The sequence below is a fragment of the Anas platyrhynchos genome, chromosome 3 (genome assembly GCF_047663525.1).
Source record: "Anas platyrhynchos isolate ZD024472 breed Pekin duck chromosome 3, IASCAAS_PekinDuck_T2T, whole genome shotgun sequence".
NCBI classification, from domain to species: Eukaryota; Metazoa; Chordata; class Aves; order Anseriformes; family Anatidae; genus Anas; species Anas platyrhynchos.
Window position 1 is genome coordinate 29,281,378 of NC_092589.1, and position 20,467 is coordinate 29,301,844.

At 40.6% G+C, this 20,467-nt stretch overlaps 1 protein-coding gene across 8 annotated transcripts in view; it reads right to left on the reverse strand.

Moving 5' to 3' along the window:
• Positions 1–451: 451 nt before the first annotated feature.
• RGS7 (regulator of G protein signaling 7) overlaps positions 452–20,467 on the reverse strand; it is a 260,311-nt gene continuing 240,295 nt past the window's right edge. For 4 of the 8 annotated variants that reach the window (XM_038177292.2, XM_027453809.3, XM_027453807.3 and 1 more), the window contains one exon: positions 17,804–18,137. Coding sequence is in view for 4 of the 8 variants with exons in the window: in XM_072035610.1 (XP_071891711.1) it covers positions 18,087–18,137 (51 nt within the window). In the remaining 4 variants the exon portion in view is untranslated. Of the gene's footprint in view, positions 966–12,242; positions 18,138–20,467 lie in introns of those variants that run through there. The other 4 variants (XM_027453801.3, XM_027453796.3, XM_027453802.3 and 1 more) reach the window with 3 other exon arrangements.

Here is a 20,467-nt window from a genome sequence, read left to right on the forward strand (position 1 = left end):
TATGTCAGTTCCCAACATTCCCAAACCACCATTCACCATAGTTGTTAACATCAAGAAAATCTCCCCAGGTCTTCTTGGGGACAAAGACTATTTATTAAAAAACAGATTTTGCTGGATCTTACTGCATGGTTCAGTTTACTTTTTGGTACAAATTTCTTATTTAAATGGTTTACATATTAGTTAAGGACAGTTAAGTCCTTAATTCATCAAAATTTGGTCTCATTTGAACTGACAATTCCCATTCTAAGACCTGTATTTTTGGTATAATTCTTGTCACAGTACCATTTTCCAAATGTCAAAGCTTCAAAAGTTTAAACTGCTATTTCCACTGTCCTGTATCCAATAGAAGAAACATATTTTTACTGCATAGGAAAATGACTTGTTTCATGCTTCTTATATATTATCTTTATTAAATATTTGGACAGATATGCATCCATTTATTATATGAATAATCTATGGCTTCTTAGTCTGTAAATGCTGGCTGAAAGTTCACAAGAGCAGTCTCTTCTGTGAACTTTCAGTATTTCTATGTTCAGTCACTGCAATAAATCCTGACACTATTGCCTGCTTAGAAGTAATTTGCATTGTACCCCTATGGCTAAAACAGGGAAGCTGGGCATTCTACATCTGGGTATTTCATAATCTCTGAGCAGCTTGATTGAAGCTTGATTTTCTTCTGATATAATGCAGGTTGTTCTGAGGAGAATGCATAATCACGATTATCTACTAGTCAAATCCTTAGTGGCTAACATAAAAAGCTTCACTACTGCTCAGTGCTAATAGAGGTTTCACTTGAGCAGAGCTTATTGAAGCATTTTGTAGTCACTAGAAAAAAAATGTTCTTTGTGCGTGCTGTAGTTCAGAGCTGTAAAGTCTTTATGAATGGTTACTCTCAAAGCGCTACAGAAGTTCCCCGGTTCAAGGTGGCTCCTGGCTCCTCGGAAAAATGAATGTGGGATTCCAGCCTGGGAGGAGAGAAATAAGTGAAAAAGGAGCATCCTTGACCTAGGCAGGAGAGTTCTGCCTAGTGCAGCTCTGCAGCAGTTACCAGTCAGTACTAAGCTGGACCAGAAGAAGGAACAAAGGTGAGCACTGACCCCTGTAAACATGAGCATCAGTGAATGCAAAGTCCCAACCACAGTAAAAGCTCCTCAAGCCTTATTTGTCAGAGTACAGATTTTCAGATTATAAAACCAGAAGTCGCCACGTGGTCATGTAACCACACCATTTCAGACACAGAACATCCTTGAATTAGATCCAGTTTAAACTTGAGTACATCTTTTAGATTAAAAAAACAAAACAAAACAAAACAAAACAAGCAAAAAAAAATCCATTCTCAATTTAAAAATTACTAATGTAAGAAAAGCCACAATAGCCAATAGCCTATTGTAATCCATGCCAATAACTGCGTATTTCACTGATGAAATGTGTAGCCATTTCCTCCTGTGAATCAGATCTTTTTATATCATTATTTTCTAGATTGGAAGAGCATTAGTCCTGAAGTACTCACCGCCTGCCTTTAACCAACCCTTTTTTTTTTTTTTTTTTTTTTTTTTTTTTCTGTTAGAGGACTGGGTTCCTGAAGCTTCTGCTAGAAGGTATTTTTCCAGTAATTTAATTGCTCTCGAAGCTGTTGCCTGCACCCTCTTCACTTTTCAGGCAGATTGTAGGAATGCCTGAAGCATGCTTCAGAGCTCAACACACATATTGATGAAACAAGTCAAAAATATATATTCCCAGGAATTGCAGCAGTTTGGGACCAGTTTTACACTTGGAATTCATGTCCAGACAATGATCTGGACATAAGTCTATGTGTCTTGTTAATCTCTCCTGTCCCTGGTGGAGAGTGGTCCCACCAGCAAGCACAGCCTGTGCTCTGTGTCTCTCTATGCCTGATCTCATATTTTCCTGCAGTAAAAATGACTGGTTTTCATTTGCCTGCCATCAAATGATCAAGCACTTCAGATTTTCTCTTCTAGAGATCTTTTAATCCTCATTACATATGATAACCCTAATCTTTGTAACATATGACAATGTTTTTAGTGATGGTTTTACTCTCCTGCCAGACTTAATAATACTACTGTTACTACTAATAAAACTAGTACCATATTTTTGCAGAACACTAGCAGAAACAGAGCTACTCCCTGTTGAACTGTTCCACTGCAGAAACATTAGCTTGTAACATCATTATTCTGTGTAGCTTCATTTCCCTGAAGCCACACATTATTATTCACTTCATGTCTAAGGTATTATCCAGAGTTACTGTGCTGAATTTTCACCTCAGAGATGTCTCTCTCAAGTGATGAAAGGAATCTTGGCAAGCAGAAATCACTTTCTCTATTTCTATCATGTTTTTCAGCAGAGGGTGCCAAAGTCATTTATTAATTAATCAGCTCCATGTATTAATTGAAATATATCCTTAATATACTAATTGAAATAATAGATTATACATAGGTAAAGTTAAAGCCATGACAAAGATAAATAAAAGTTTAATGAGAATTTAATGACAGAGTGTGCAGAGGACCCTGAGAGAACAAGGGAAACAACCCTCTGGTGCTTGGCTTTACTCATGAAGGCAAATTTATTTTCTTTCTAAAACTGGTTCATACTCAGTCTTGACTCCATGTGTCAACTCTCTCTTTCCCCTTTTTCAGATGCCGAACGTTTTTTGATATGTTTGATAAGTGTCCATCAAACAATTCCCATCAGTCTGCCAAAAAGCCACATGTATCACAATGGAAAAAAAAAATTAAAAAAAATCCCCTTGACTCTTCTAGATTAATTTCTGCAAAAATAACCATCTACAAATAACCAGGGATGCATATTTTCCATGATTCATGCTGCAGAATCCGCCATAGACTGTGGAGCAGTTGTACAGAATCTAAGCTTTCACACAAAAATAATGTTACCAGCCTGTATGATGGTGAGAAGCCTTCCAAAACAGGAACTGAACATGAATCAAGTCAGGATGACTCAGATTGTTTTTGTGATTCTGCAGAGAGACAATCTGAGATAATAGCTGGGTTGTATGAACTATGGCTATAATTTATTACAGTAAAAATTCAAAATACAATGACATATTCATATTGCTGTTGCATGTTAGGTTTTTACTTTTACTATGTGTTTTGAGAACACTATAATACTTTTAATACTAGTCCCTCTGTGTGAATAGATGCATAGAATACATTTATAAAAGTCTTCTGAATGCTTTTTAGGCAATATGCAAAGTTTCACCTCAACAAACATAGAAACATCCCTTTTGTGGGCTGAGTAAGTACATTTTGATATGAAGACAGTACTGTCACAGCAGGACTGAGCTACAAAGGTAGGTAGCCAGCCTTAGGACACTGAGGAATTCATAATATGACTGTTATGTGTTGAAGATTGAAGGTTACAACAGAACAAAACTTCCTTTCCAGATGGAGAATACAAAAAATAAATAAATAAATAAAATAAAAAGAACCACTGGGAAAAATAAACCTGAGCCGTTTTTGGTTAAATACATAAATGTGATTTGTGCTACTTTTGATACAAAGAAAGAAATACACCCAGTCTATTTCTGTTTCACAGAATAAAATTACTACCCAGGTGCTGTAGTGAGTGTAGTGTGGGCAGCACAAAATATCAGTACAAGGGCATCTATGATTTTTGTGTGCTGTACAGGCAAGTTAAGTAAATGGTTTTAATTTAACCAATCCGATCTCATGACTCAAGGTGAGAAAAATTCTTCTTTAGTTTTGTACTCCGTCTTTGCCAGAAAGCTGTTCTCAGTCAAGACTATATTTATCCATTATTTACCAGTTTAGTCAACTGAGGACAAGTTGTACTGAAAATATTTTTTTAAATCAGCCAGCCAGGCAGCAACAAGGATAAAGAGGAAAGAAAAAATGCAACAGAAGGAGTCAGAAGAAACACATCTAAAATTCCAGGGAAAACCTTTCCATTGACTTTACTAGGATTTGGCTGAAATCTGAAGTAAGCAGATCAGAATGATTGTTATTAAAATATGGGAAAGACTAGAGACTTTGAATAAGAAGAGGAGGCAGAGAAAAGGAAGAAGAGAGAACTTTCCAAGTTCCCAAGTGTCTTGGTTTCAGTGAGGACAGAGTTAATTTTTCTCCTAGTAGCTGGTAGGGTGCTATGTTTTGGATTAGGATGAGAAGAGTGCTGATAACATGCTGATGTTTTAATTGTTGTAGAGCAGTGCTTATACTAAGGCAAGGACTTTTCAGCTTCTTGCTCTGTCCTGCCAGTGCGCCGGCTAGGGGTGCAGCAAGAGCTGGGAGGACACAGACCCAGGACAGCTGACACAAACTAGCCAAAAGGGTATTCCAGACATCATGCTAAACAATATATAGGGGTGGCTACCCGGGTGGGGGGGGGGGGGGGGGGGGGGGGGGGGGGCAGCTGCTTGGGGATAGGCTGGGCATGGGTCAGCAGGTGGTGAGCAATTGCATTGTGCATCACTTGTTTCATACACATTATTAGTAGTAGTACTATTATTAGTAGTATTATTATTAGTATTTTCCTGTCTTAATAAACTGTCTTTATTCACTCACAGGCTTCACTTTCCCGTTTCTGTCCCCCATCCCAGAGAGTGAGGGGGAAGGGTGAGAGAATGGCTGTGTGGTGTTTAGCTGCCGACCAGGTTAAACCACAACACCAAGGAAAAGGGGAAAAACGGAGCTAAAGCTGCAAATAAATAAATGAATTGAAAGAAAACTGGAAAAGCAAATTAGAAGATGTGACAATACTGGATAGAGGTGTCGGGTTTTGTTTGTTTGTTTGTTTTGTTTGCTTATGTGTTTTTTTTTTATTATTATTATTTTTTATTTTTTTAAATGGTTACTCGAGCCACAGGGAAGGCCGGGAAATTAAAGTACCTGCAAAACTCAGAGAGAGTTTATTCGTATCTGAAGCTTCAGAAAGATCACATCTAGGTATTACTAACAGGAAAGGTTTATCTTTCATTGTAAGTGCCAATCAAATTGGAAACAATTGGAGAATTTTTATTGCAAAAATTGCATATAGGGTCCTCCCAATGTGAGAATATTTTAATTTGCAATTTTTAACCTGACAAAATGATTTTAATAGAAAACACTGATTGCAATGGTAAGTATTAATTATGACAAATAAATGGTAAACACTGCACAGGTAAATGCACCCCCAGCAAGCCTTGCAAAATCCAAGAAGGACAGAGTCTATGTTTAACCACAAAGAAATCCAGACATGTTAAGAAATGTGACTGGAATTATGTGACTAGCAAATCCTCCAAAAATCATCCCTTGCTAGAAGAGTAAATGTGGAAAGCATATTTTGTCTTCTTAATCCATAACAGAGACTGACACATCTTCTGAAGAATGAACTGCAATTCTTTTTAAACTATGGAACCTTGACTGGAGACCAGGCATGTGGTCTGAAACACACCAAGCATGCAAGTGGAACAACCAGCTTACAAGGGGCATGTCTATGCATTTGTGCTTAATGTATTTGTGTTTGTCACAATGGCAGAGAAACCTTGATCTTCTTTGATTTTTAATTCCTAAAAATAAATGAATAAATGAATCAGAAGAGCTCCTTTCCGTAAATAAAAACACTCAAATAGGCAGATAACAGAGAGGTGGGTAGATGTCTGACAAATGCTGGCTGTTTTTTTTTTCTCCCATGGTTTTCTGGTTTCTGAGTCAGTACATTTTCTTTATCCTGTCTCCCCATAGATGATCTGTCCTTCCCGAGTCAGCTTCCAGTGCAGGGAATGGTTTCCATTTCTATTTTGCCATACTTAGGTAATTGCAACTTTTTCTCTGGATGTGTGAAAAGAGCTGGTAGTCTTGACAACCGCATTATAAATTGTGGAGACACATGCTGTTGATGCTCCAATGTAAGAAGAACTTAAGCCTCCAAAAATTTTCGTGGTGTACAACATAAAAGGACCTTTTTATCCTTGTCTTACAGACATGAGTTAGGATGGAGATCACTCATCTCAATATATTTCCATTGTACTTGCCCAGATCCAATTTTTCACAGCCAACAGCTTCTTGCAGCTTATCCAGGTACTGGTATCCTTGTGAACTGCAACACCTCCTCACTTTTGGGTCCACAGATGCTTTCCAGGCTGTTCACCTCTGCCATGGTGAGCCTCCTCTAAAGCCACTACACCACTACCAATGTAGTTCTCAGGTTCAGGCTTCCCAATCCATGCACACAGACAACATGTGCCAGGTGAGCAAGATATTGTTCTTTTGCCCTCTATGTAGTTACACAGTGATTCTTAGAATGAAACCAAATAATAATCTTGCCAGAAATTCTCCAAATGCTTGGAGAATGCAATAAGGAGAGCCTGTCTGATGAAAGACACCTTTGCTATTAAACAAACGGTCACAAAATTGTTTCTTTTCCTAGCATGGATCTCAGTTTTCTAGCATCCTACATCATTAGATTCCAAGTAGTAAAAGAACTATGTAGGATTGCATAAAAAGTTATATAAAGCCTTGATGTCAAGGGGAAAGAACATTTGGTAGCAATCTCCCAAACAGTAATGCTTCAAAAACTTCAGCTCTGTCACTAAATGGCCTGCATAAGTCACAGCAACTTTCAAAAATCCAGCTATTCCTTGGAAGGGATCAGATCTTCCCTTTCTCCATCAGCAACTGACAGGTTTTCAGCCAGCAATATTTCCACACAAATTACTGGTGGTAGCAGTAGTAGCAGTAGAATCACCAAATCATCTAGTTTGGAAAAGACCTTGAAGATCATCAAATACAACCATCAACCCGAACTCCCGTCTCTAAACCATATCCACTAGTAGTAGCAATATCAGTAGTTGTAGCAGTAATTAATAGTAATAAGAATAACAACAATGCTTGCCCCCTACCGGTGCTCCACATCACTTTGAAAACCAGTTTTCCAGTGGAGCTCTGCCAGTTTTACACACAGCAGGCAGATGTACAGCACATCTCTTTCAAAAGATGTGCTGTCCACAGTGGAGGCACTGCCACACAAAATGCTTGCGTACACAAAGGCACCAGCAGTCTTGCTGTAGGATGCCATGGGGTGGGAGCATTATCTCTGCTGAGACCAGGGACAAGACTGTCCTGCCTATGAGTGTTGCTCCATGTGTGCTGCACCATGTATAAGCAGCTTTTTTATTATTATTATTTTATTTTCTATATATACATTATTTCTTTCTGAAGAATGTGTCTACGTTACCACTGAGGAATATCATGCCCCACCATGTATTTTCAATTGCCATGTCCATTTCTATATAGCCGGGAAGATGAACCAGTAACAACCAGCTGGGAATACATCTGCTGGGCAGCTCCCAAAGCCCAGCTGTGTGCTCACTACTGGCACCTACACAAGTGCCGGCACTGCCCAGCTAGGGCCATGCCAGTGGCAGGCAGGCCACCTGCTCAAGAGGTGAGTGCAGCCTGCCCCCAGGGCCTGCCAACCCCTGGTGGAGGCAGCCCAGGTACAGTGCTGGGGTGGCCAGCAGCTGGGCATGGTCCTGCTCCCCAGGGCCCACCACACCCCTCAGGTAGGAGACAGCAGCTGGCACAACCATGGCCCTCTCCACTCTCCAGGAAGCCAGCACCACTGCAAGATCTGGGGAACCACGACTGGAGCCCGTGTAGTCAGCTTGCACTCCTGCTCAGCCACATCATCAGGCCATCTTGTTTTCAGCAAGTGATGCAGACTTTGGGGAAGCCTCCAGACATTCAAAGGCTATCCTTCAGCCTGCTGCACCGCCTTGGAACGTGACCCCCCACTTAGACCGTGGCCCTTCAAGTTATCCTTCATTTGTCTGTTGGTGTGTTCTCTTAGATCTGCAGGCTGCTTTGATTACTTGAACATCTGGAAGTTGTCACATGCTTTTTCTGACCGTGACCATCTGAAATATTACCCGGCAGGACTTGAGGGGAGACACAGTAAGGAAACAAAAACATCCTACTCATAAGAACATGTGGCAGAGATTACCAAATGACACCATCCGAAAGGGGAGTGCTATATATCCAACCAAAGACAAACCTTCTCTCCATCCCTTAAAGCCAGGACAATTGCTTTACAGAGCATTCAGTCTGGACATAAAATATATTACATATAAGTACCTAATATATTCTTCATTAAACATTATGTAATGAAGATTGGCTGTCTATTACCAATGTCTGTGATGGAACAAAAACATTCTTTTCATTCCTCAAGGTTTAAAGCTGAAATGTATCTACCCACTTACATGATTTTCCATAGAAAAGCTTCCCAAAAGTGGTTCAGTGTCTGAAGACTTTGGGGTTTACAGCCCTGGCCTGAAGGTTGACCTCACTAAGTGAGGTAAAGCTGGAATTGGACATGCAAGAAAACATTAGATGGAAATTGCTGAAATACACAGAGCTGGTCTCTCAGCAATCCCACACATGGACTAGGGTCTGGAGAGAGGGCAAAGGAGCCTGAAATCAGTGCACATGAAACCCATGTATTTGTCTGCATCATATTGGCACACGCATGTGTCATTCGGCCGTGCAGGTGGAAGGCAGGGAGGTTCCAGCACAGCTGTTAGATGCGGGGTGTCTCCTCCTTCTCAGCGAGGCACGGAGGGCGGAGTGTGGTGAGCCCCGCAGATGAACATTTCTCCTTCTCCCCTATGCTCTGCTTTTCCGGCAGGAAGAAAGCTGAGGAGGAGTCGGACAACGCTGATATGCCTTTCCCACGGGGAAGGGACAGGATCTGGCCCTCGTCCTTCCCCCTGCTCCTGCCCCACGCCGCTCCGTGGCCTCACTCGGGACGCGTGGGCGCCTTCCCCCGCCGCCGCCCGTGTAGGCGCGGAGCCCCCTGCGGTGGGGCTGCCGGCGGCAGCTGCTGCGCGCCCCCACGAGGTGTCACTCGCGTCCCACGAGCTGCCCACGGCAGGCTGCGACGGCCCCAGGTGGCCTCAGCGTGAGGGTACCCAGGGCTGGGGGCACCCTGTGCTGAGGGCACCCGGTGACGCCTGGTTCGGCGGGTGCGCCGGGTGCCGTCGCTGGAAGCAAAGCTCGCGGCACCGCAGCCGAGGGCTTAGGAAAATAAACTTGGCTTCTCCGCCAGTTCTCTGAACAGAAAATAAATTCAAATAGAAAGAAGGGGAAGATGGTCACTGCAGAACAACCAGGGATAAAACAAACAACTAAAATCGGTCAACCAGGCAAAAAGGAAACCAAGCCCCCTCCACCTCCCACCCCCAAACACAAAATAAATACCACCACCTTTTACAGCGGCAAACTATTTGCTTCACTTTGGTAAAGAAAATTGTTTTGACTTATCTTGCTTCCTTTGTTTTTGATTTTATGCTCTATTTAGATTTCTTAAATGACGGATTATACTGAATACCAAAAATGTCTCATCCAATAAACTTACATAATTTGTATTTTAAAACATTACACAAGGCAAAGTAAGCAGTGCCATTCAGATTACAGTTTTTTTCCTTAGCGAAATTAAAATTTTGGCTGTATTGTAGCAGATCGGTTCTGATACGCTGGCCATGGCAGTGCTACCATGTCAGTACCAATAAACACAGTGTTACAGTATCCAGGAGTGAGAGCTGTTAAAAGGAACCCTTTCTGCATTACATTAAGGTTGGACGCTGACTGCTGCAGACAGCTTTTTTCTGGCCAAGCAAGAACGCGCCAGCAGCCACCAGACCGTGAGGCCTCAGTAATGAGGAGCAGTGAGCTCCACCCAGGCACAGGAACCTTCAGGGCCTGGAAAAGGATGCGACATCTAAGGGCAACATTAAAAGTCTTCGCCACGTTGAGTATGTAAAGGCTTTTCTCCTTTTTTCTTTTCTTCTACACAATGCAAACTTTCTTTAGATGAAAAATGAAAGCTGCAGGCTAAGTGTGGTTTGAAGGGTATGTAGACCAGGCTCCTCCCAATCTCCCAAGGCCTGGCCTCAGCCTTCTGCTTTCCAGCGCTGAGCTCTGCGCCAGGCAGTGCCACCATGCACATACGTGTCCTGCGGCCTCCCTCTCCTCTTCTGCTTATGCTTGATGCTTTGCTGATGACATGTGGAGCAGGAGGTCTGCAGCCACCCACAGGTGCTCTCAGCATACAGAAGCTGGTGGCCACCGTGTGGGGCTGGTGATTAACCTTGGCCTCACTTTCCCAGAGGTTATTTTTATGCTCTATCCCACCCTCCTCACTCTCCCTCTTTTTTTTTTTTTTTTTTTTTTTTTCCTCCAGGTCTTCTGGTCTCCAAACCTTGGGTTTTTGTTTTCTACTGTTCATAAAAAAGACAAAGTGATCAAAGGCACTCTGCCCTGTCTGTGCCATTGGTGGAAAGACACTGCCTTCAAAACCTTCCTAGAAACATACACGCACTCCCAGCATGTGGTGTGGTCTGGGGTGAGAGGAGTGGGAGGAGTTGTTGTCCAAAATAGCTTTTGAGAGAAAACAAAAACAAACAAACAGAAAAACACCACTGGATTGTACCAAAGAGGTGACACAACTGACATCTAGCTAGCAAGCAGCAATGTACCTACTGAGCAAAGGATAAATACTCCTTGAAGTCAGTCTCGCAGGTATCACATCTCTATTTCAGTGGAAGTTTGTTGGTAGTTTGTTGGAAGTTTGGGGCAGGAAAAAGCAGTGGGAGATGCCAACAGAGGCACTGGAAGATCAGCAGATGCTCAGCTCTCCTTGCAGATGGGAATCCCAAAGTGCAGTTTTAACACAGCAATGGAGTTGCAGTAGCCAGAAAAAATATCTAGAAATCATAACTTTCAGATAACTTTCAGGTTCTGTTTTTTTTTTGTTTTTTTTTTTTTTTTTTTTTGTTTTGTTTTTTTGTTTTGTTTTGTTTTGTTTTGTTTTGTTTTTTCACCCAGGTAAAATGTCTGAATGTCAAAAATACACAATAATACAGAAAAAATAGATCACATGGGTTTCTATGACAGGAATTGCATTCGGAAGAAGCCCTTTGGAACAAAATGGAAGTCTGATATTGTGTTTTATTGTGTTCCCATTAGAGGAAGAAAATAAACATACAAATTAAAATCCTTTTGCACCAGTAGCTGCAGTTACTGTCCCACATTTAGGATTTGGAACAGAGACAAAAAAAGGACGAGGAAAACAACTGAGAAGGAAAGCAAGAGAAGAGATTTAGCCGAAGTCCCAGCAAGGTTCATGAAGTAATTCAGGTAGGATGGAAAAAGAAGTAAAGAAGCAACCCAAACTGACTTCACAATTACAAATTTAGCTATTCCCTAAATCTGAGTTTCTGGAAAATGATTCCATCATTAAGTAAGCATTATATGTCTATCTTGCTGCTAGTGTATCCTTTTAAAACACCAGAACATTTTTAGAAAGGCTATCCATTGATGAAATTTGACACTTATGCCCACCCCCTCAGAAAACTACCTGTGATTTCAGCTACAATGTGAGCTTCCATACCCCTGTTCATTAGTTTCACTGGGGCTACCTCCTAGACCAGTATGGATCAGGACTTGGAAACATTTTCTAGTCTTGGGCTTCAACCCTCATTCCTACCTCCCGCAGACACTTAGTTTGACAAGAAGCTGGGATGCTCTGTGCCACCCTCTGGGCCCCCCACCCCTCTGTTGCCCTGAGGGACATTCGAGCTCCTAGTTTATTCTAGATCACAATGCCCACAGCAAGTGACCTCATCACCTGCTCCCTGTCCTGCCCAACACATGAGTAACCAACCAAGCTTCCTTTTGTCCAGACCTAACCAGTGTACCTATGCTAAGGATTACCCATCTCTCTCCTACCTCCTGTAAGGTCAGCAGCAAGGCCTCCCCACCAGACATAGACACCTCCTCTCCAGGACATCACCCCAGGCTCTTCTCCCTCAACGCCAGCAGCCTGCCAGCCCCTACGCCTCCCCTGCCTCAATCATACACGTCATTTATGGGCTGTTTACCAACATTAGATACGTTTACATGGGAAGGAAGGAAGAAAAAGCCAGATGGTCCAGATCTCCATTCCTGTTTTGGCAGGTGCAAGCAGCCAGACAAGTCATGGGGGGGTCCCAGCAGGGGGCAGGAACCTGCCTTTATGGAGAGACCTGGAGGGCATTTTTAACAGAGATAGTGCCACCACTAACAACCATCCCCTAAAGTGAGGAGTTAGGGGCAGCAGTGGCTGGAGGAAGTGTAGAGAGCTGGAAGGAGCAGGACAGGAAAAGGAAAGGAAGGCACCAGGGAAGGTCCCAGGAGAGATCAGGTCAGGTCATGGTCAAAGGCATGTTCTGCATCAGCCCTGGCCCCAATTGCTGACCAGCTTTTTTTTTTTTTTTTTTTTTTTTTTCCCCGTGTGATTTCTTTAAAGTCCAAGAAAGACAGAACAGAGGAGGGAAATGCAGAGTATTTGTGGTCACTGTAGGAACATGCAGGAGGGATGAACGGAATGAGGATCAGAGGAACAAAAGAAAAGAACCATAAAAGGCTGTGAATCCTAAAAAGGTGTTACTGCCAGGGAGGGGAAGAGAAGAAAGAGAATCTAAAAGAACAGATGAGCCGTATAAAGAACAGTGCACAAAAAGGGATGAACTCAAAAAAAAAAAAAAGGTCATAGATTTCAGGTTATGCATTCAGCAAAAAGGTGGAAAAGTTACATTAAAAATGCCCTTGCCATGTATCTTTCAAAAAGGAAAGGCGGAAAGAAATAAAGAAGTGGATAGGAGAGTTATATGAATAATGAAAAGCTTCATTTCTGTGACACAGAAGAAGCAGCAGCCACAAGGTTAACAGCAAGGGTAGTAAATAGCATTTGTTTTGAAAGGTGACATCTATAATGAATCTAATGAGAAGTTTCAAAATCTAGCTAAATCAAAAAAAAAAAAAAAAAAAAGACAAGGCAAATGTGTCAGAATATATTTTGGGAGTGAAGAAAAAGTACAATAAAAATTGTGCAAATGCCACTAACAAGGTAACATTTACAATCGTATCTTAATATTGTTTGATATTTACTATCCATGTCCACCCTTGTAAATAAGGGTTATCATCTAGAATTTGTGCAGGTTTTCAGAGTTTATTATCATGGCAATTTCTCTTAACAATTTGCACATACAAATCCCTTATGGCAAATAGTGATGAGGATAATCACTATCATTCATGCATCAGTGTTACAGAATCAGGACAGCAGATTCCTCACGCCTACCCATACACAGAGATACCAGAAGGAAAATGGTCTGCAAGTATGTCAGAGGTTAGGATTTTTAAAAAAAGAGAAATGACCTTAGTAAAAGAGAAGAACAGTCTGCAAAACTGGATGCTATCCAATGGACAGCCAGACATCTCACTGATCCAGTAATACACACCAAGGGGGAAAAACCACCTATGTTTTATTGCAAAGGAGCTGGGCATCACAGTGCCTCATACACAGGAAATGATTCAGCAGTGACTCTCTACTACAAAAAGGGCAAGCCTTGCTATTGTGCCTACAGACAGAAGTACAGCCTGCACTGCAATTGTAGCAGTCAAGCTTGGGCAGGAGCACTGCAGCCTGCTCCAGGCTCCATCCTCTGTGAAAGCTGGAGGAGAGCAGCAGAGTCAAACCACACTTCAGAAAACACCAGGAAGGAAATCAAAGGGCACTGTAACATTGCAATGGCTATTTACATATTTGAGCAAAAATGGAGGGGACATTTTATTACAGTGAATGTAGCAGCCTGATAAGGGCTAAAGGGATAAATTGAAGCAAAGAAGATTTAGTTTAGATATTAGGGGGGAAAAAATGCAGTAGCAGAGATAATGAGTGTCTGGGGAGACTGCGGTCCTCAAGCCAATATCTGTACAAACAAAACCCATTTATTTGTACAAACCTCACTTGAGGACTCCACAGTCCAGAATAGCACAACCACAGGGAGCCTGGCCTCAGATTGTCCTCTGCTTCCATGTCTTTGATACTGGGGCTCCTTCAGCATAACTTCATTAACCTATTTAGCCTAGTGAGATCAAAAGGCAAATCTGTATTATTCAGAACTACTTAGCAACATGCTTAAATGAATCATGGACACGGAATATGTACAAATAAATTGTTGGTAATTTGTTGGAATATCTTGGGATTAAAATCTTATTTTATACAGGTATCTATAGTTCTTAATTTTCTTTTAGAAAAATTTCTGTTTTATGCACTTAAGTCAATAAATTCAGTGGTGCTGGTTCTGTGCATGACATCTCTAGCTAGAAAGGAAATTAAAATATGGTAATTTTAAAATCTAAATTCAAGCAGCTGCTGCTAATCATATAATTTGGCATAAAGATAAACAAATGGAAGACACACAAAAAAATCACTGGTGATTCCCAACTGTTACTTAAAGAAAACAGTCTTCTCTCACTTTAGTTGTCTGCTGTGGCTTTCTTCCATATTTTTAATAAATAAACATCCTAAACACATTCCTGTAGGTCTCATTTTCTGGAACTATTTTTTTTGCTCCCATTTGTTATTTCTTGGAGGACTACTGGGCATTCATTATTTCAAATGACATTAGGGGTGCAATTTGAAAAAAGAGAAATTCCATATATGTGGTATAAAGAGCTTTCTTTCAGGAAAAAAAAAAAAAATGTCCTTGTTGGGCTTTAAAAGGGCAGACACAGATGATCTGGTCGGACTGCTTCTCTGCGCTTTGATTCCAGCTCTGCCCAGCACTGGCATCCCACCAGCAGCACGCTGCCTCTCCTGCGCCAAATTGCTCAGTGCCTGAGTTCTCCTCCCTTGCTGGTTCCATTCTGGTCAATGCAATTAATTCTCATTTCTTTCTTCTGTCTTCACCTTCAGCTCATTAATTTCTGGCCAGTCTCCACTGCTCTTTCAGCTCAGCATTTTGCTCTTTCTCTCTTCGGTATTTAAGGCCTTTTCCCTTCCATTTTTTTGGTGTTGTAGGGTCAGTGGACAGTTTTTAATTGCACCTTACAGAAAATCTGGTGAATATTCAGCTGTTCTCAGGTGGAGTGGTTCCTTTAAAGCATATTAAAATAAATATTTCCCAATGAAGGGTGTTTCCAGCTTCCTGGGAGGCACCAGGAGGTTCTGACTGATGGCTCTTCTCCAGGAGGAAAGAAATCTTGCTTGGTCCTTTTTTTTTCCTCAGCAGATACATGAGATACATGACCTCTCTGAAATTCCTAATAGATACATCACTGCCTAGTGTGTACTTCAACTGCTTGCCATGGTAAGAATAAATATGCCATAATCTGAGTTAATTGGTGGAAGTGTCTTTTCATATATGTTTGGAAACAAACATCCATAAATATCTATGTTTTTTTCTCTGTGGAGATATTCATGCGTACTTGGAGCTTCCATTCCCAGTGTGGCAACAATGACAGATCATGGGAGGGATGAAGAGATCACAGACAAACCCTTTAAAAATCAACTGGCTGTAGAGCAGGTTTTATTGGTCTGTTTAGGACAAATTCACTCCTGGGTAACTGTGGCATTGCATCACTTGAAACAAGGTTCAAATGAAACCTTAATACTGCTCCCTGCCTACTTTGAAATTCTTACTGTAATACACATTTTTACTTTACAGGCATTGTGTTAGATCCTGCACAAACATAGGAAAAGGCAGCCATTCAATGCAAGCTTTGTATGTATTGAAACAAAAGAAGAACTAGAATGAGTACAAAATGGGTTCAGAAATACAAATACTTCAGATATTTTTCTTGGCTGGTCAGTGTTGCAAAGTGATTTAAAAAGGGGAAAAAAAAAAAAAATTAATTTCCTTAGGGTAAAGTTCAATGATTATCTAACACATGAATTTGAAACATTAGTCATTTGAAGGGAGTGATTCTTCAAAGCAGCTGCTGGTATCTAATTAGTTAAATCCTAAGGAAAAGCAGCAATATACCAGCTGATGCAATTGGTGGCAGCAGGAGTTTGGAAATAAATATCTCCATTTGGCACTGAGAAGTGAAACAGAGCTCAAATTTCTGTGGATTTTCTGGACCCAAGTTCATGCCTCAGAGCTCACATTGCTGTGGTGAAGGAAAATTAAATCTCAGAGTTTAAGATCTGGGGTTCAGTGTGGCTATTCATTAGAATTCATATGGCCTCTTTAGACTGTGAATATTTTGACTTGACCTAGATGGAGCTCTTGATAAAATCAAGCTCTCATGGGCATTTCCAGTGTTCTGTGATAAAATTCAGCTCAAAAGAATCATGATGACAGAAACTGTGACACCTTAACGCAGCGATTATTATTCTGGTTAGAAACCAGAAACATAGCAGCATGTGCAAACAAAGAACAAAAAAAATCCCACCTCCCCAGAAAATTCAGCTGAAAAAAAAAACAAGGGAGCAGCCATTCATGGTGATGTACAATGTGTTTGGTCCTGGGCTTGTTCAGACCATTACTCTAGAGATGTTGCAGTCAGGGTTATAGCAGTTCAGCAGCCCTGTTCCCAGTGGCAGCAACACAGGTAGGCAGCTGGTGTTAACTGAGATGACACCAGCACCAATGTATTCAAATTTATTGCCTGATTGTGTCTATGACCATCCCACTTTGTGTCAGGAATGGGGGTGGGGGGCATTTTTAGGCTTGGTAGTCTCTCTGAAACAAGGTTCCTGTTTGCCAATGTCACAAAAAAGTCAAGACCACAGATGGTACCAGCTCTGTCTGTCCTGAGTCTCTCCTGTGCACTGCTAAGAAGGCTCTTTGAGCATGTTTGTCCTATGCATCCTATAATGCCCTGGAGGTACTTGCAATTTGACTTAGCTCACACCACTACTTCTGTGCTCAGAGATTCTGCCACTACCTTTACGTCATCTGTATCAGTCAGAAGTGCTGCTTTTCTTCTTCCAAGCACAGGTTTTCTGGTTCCAGCTCAATTTAACTTCAGAAGGTCCCACGTCTGTTGTCCCAAGGACAACAGCTACACACTCTTGTAAACCTATGAGTAGGTCTTTGTGAGTAGCCTCAGTATTAGACATGCAACAGCATACTTGAACTGAGCCCCTGAATTAAAATTTCAAGTTCCTGCATTTACTACCCAAGGTTTGCGCTCTATTCTCAGCACTCCCAAACCGCTGCCTTTTCAGCCTAAAATGTTGCATTGACACATGACAGCAAGGAGAAAGAAATAGGGTCTTATTTAGAAAATACACACTAATGGTTTCAGCTAGATTTGTTCAAGGCCATTCCTAAGAAAATGCACTTCACTTGATCTGCTCTTGGGCAGCAACTGAGCACACTGTAGAGGGTGTGCTCTCACAGACCTGGTCTAGCTTAAAGAAAGGTTTTCTTATGTGATGATGAGCAAGCTGGAAAGGTCTCACTGCTGCTAGCTTGATAAAAAGAAAATAAAGAGTAAATGATTATCAATAAAGTGTGTTTGGTTAGGTGTCACTGAGAGAAAGAAAATGCCATTTCATGTCACTTTTTGGAAAGCACAAGGTAAGTAACTATTAGGAATGATTTTGCTCTTGACTAATCTTCAGATTCAATATTAAAATCTCAAACTTCCCAAAGGAAAGAGATTCTGCATCTTTTAATGAAAGATAAAACAACAATATAAACATACACAAATTTACAGAGAAAGGATCAACTTTAATACATCTGGAGTAAAAGGTGTTCTTTTTTAAATATGGTATAAAAATAAATGCAAGAAACATTAACAGAGAATATACAGACAACAGACAAAGACACAGGCTTTCTTTCTCAATGTGAATACATCAGTGAAATGAAACCTTCTGTGCTAATTTATTGTGCAATAAATGTGATGCCATATGTATATTTATTAATATATGCATTTTTTTTTTACATTTCTTCCAGTTTTTGATTGACTTTTTTTTTTTTTTTTAAATAAACTGTGCCTAGCAGAAGCTTTTTTTTCACTGTACTTGAGCTTGCAGAAAATAAAAAGACACAGATCCAGCTTGATATGAAGGAGGAAGTGAGCAGACAGTTTTCGAAATGGAGGCATCGAAAGGCTAGAGAGTCCCTCGGAGTCTGTAATGCCTTAGTATACACAAAAGAAAACAAGTCAGGTCCTTGCTCATGCAACATCTTGTTCTACTGTCCTCTGATTCAGGCAATCAGTGAGCTACAAAGTATGTATAATGATTTGAGTCTGCTTCCATGCTACAAGGTGATCCTTTTAGTAGGACTGCACTAGACTGGTTAACCTCTTTGATGTGAGCGATTTCCCCTGAGGAAAAGATAAAAACAAAAAAACAAAAACAGAAAACAGAGGCATGATCACTGCAAACCTGTTCATCAGCAACCACTTAGTGTTGCCACATCACTGTCAAATAACTAGGGGCAGCAACTGGAGTCTGTCAAATCTTAAACCACAGGAAGCCCTTACGCTTGCACACCTGCACTGCCAGCCAGCCAGGTTGTTTCACAGAATAATCCACAAATTCACAGGCCATTTTTGAGTGAGATTGGGTTTGGCTGCTAACAGACGACTGCTGAGGGCTTTGCTGTTGGTCACTCCCAGAACTTCAAGATGGCCACCACAAGTGAGGGCACCTTATGCTACGAAGATGAATGTGCACACTGCAGTAGCTCTGTCACAGATGGCAAAGAGCTCAAGTAAGGAAGAGGCAGATTGCATGCAGGCAAGAAAGCAGCTTTTCCATGAACTCAGCTATACATTTGCTAAGACTGCATTTACTGTTAATAAGGACCATTGGTCAGGTATATTACATGGGACTATATATCACTGCTTAGAAGGTGTTTGGATTTCCACTGTCTTTTTCCTCACCGTCCTGTTGCAAGCATGCAGTTTCAGTTCTTTAGCAAGTTCTTTTAATAAGTTATAATGACTGTCCCACAAGAGTTAGCTCTACAGTGTGGAAAGGATAGCATAGGTTATGTTGTCATGGTGTATTTCAGGCAGATTTGAGCTTTAGCTGAGCCAGACAAAAGCCATGAAACCACGTAAGTGTCTCTTACAGCCACCCTACTGTGGCTGCAATTCAACAGAGGCAGAGCTGGTTCAGCAAGCTTACACCACTCCTCAAAATACCACAGGCATACCCAGATAGTGTACCATAAATAGATAATAAAATATTAAACAGCAAATGGCTCTTTCTAACATATAGTCAAAGGATATTTAATATTTACATTTATTGTATTGTTTATCTTAAGTGAACAACTCAGTAAAATCAAACTGACTTCAAGGAGACTACCATAAGAAATATAACTGTGAAGGGATGCTACATCTACAGTAAATGGTAAATGAACTTATTCTGCCCTATCAATGAGTTTTTAAGTCATCTGCTGTATTGTAACTCAGTGGAATTACACAATTTAATATCTATTTTCCTAATCAATTAATTTTATGTTCAAAGGGATATGCAAGTTGGTTTTGAACATTTGCTTAGATGCATTATATCAGAATGGGTCTTGACAAAAAGAATAGCAATATTATTCTTTGTGCTATGAAATAAAAGTCAAATGAGGATGAATTTTTCCTCTACAATATAATTTTGAAGGGAAATCATGGTCTGAAATGTTGGATTAGACTGTTCATCTATCAGGTTCACCATATCACCTGACAATAATACTACGTACTTCTTTGAAAGATGTCTCCTTCCTGGCATGGTCTGCTCCCTGTGTCTGGTTCTACCTCTATTAATTTTTATCTACATTAAATTCAGTTTCTTGGCATTTCTTTAATCTTAAATTATGCTTTCATCTAATATTATAGGTAAGTTGTTCAAGTGTAAAGAAAGTCTCAACAGATGTGTGACACTGGAATACAACTTAAGACAGCATGTCCAAAATTATTAAGTGTTTTTAGGCAGTTGATGACAGTCAGCTTTGGACATAATCTAAGAAAATACTAAGCATACTTTGAATTTTCCCTTTGAGGAAGTTTTTTGTGCTTAATTTTACAGGCCTACAAGCTTGGCTACTTTCTGCAAATATGTATGAGCTCCATTGAGTACTGAACTGTCTAATAATTCCCTTCCTGGAGGTTTCTATTAGTTATTAAAGCAATTCACTCAATGATGCACTGGAAAGCTGCACAAGCTTTTATCATGGGATAAAGTCTATGAATTAATTTTGCATTTTTATCTGCAACAACAGATTATTTGGGAGTTGTAATTCAATGGAACTTTTACGATGAACCATAACCACATTCCAGCATGTCAGGAATGAACTGTGATATTACATAAAGTAGGAGTTTTTAATCTAAAAACAGGTAAAATATTGGTTAATTAGTTGACCTGACTTGATAATCTGATTCAATGTATTGAAATTTTCCTATAGACAGATTATGATATCATAACTTTTTTTTTTTTTTTTTTTTTTTAGGTATTCTGCATCACTTCCACCATGGCTTCCACCATGGATATTGCATGGATATTGCTCACCACAGTAAGCTGATGGTTTTTGGATACTTTATCCCTTAAGTCCCACAGTGATCAGGATTTCTGATTTGGTTGGTCCTTTCCTCCATCTCCCTTCTCTGCCCAGAGGATATTACACTCCTTAAAAGAGAGGTGTCCACCTGAACATTTCTCC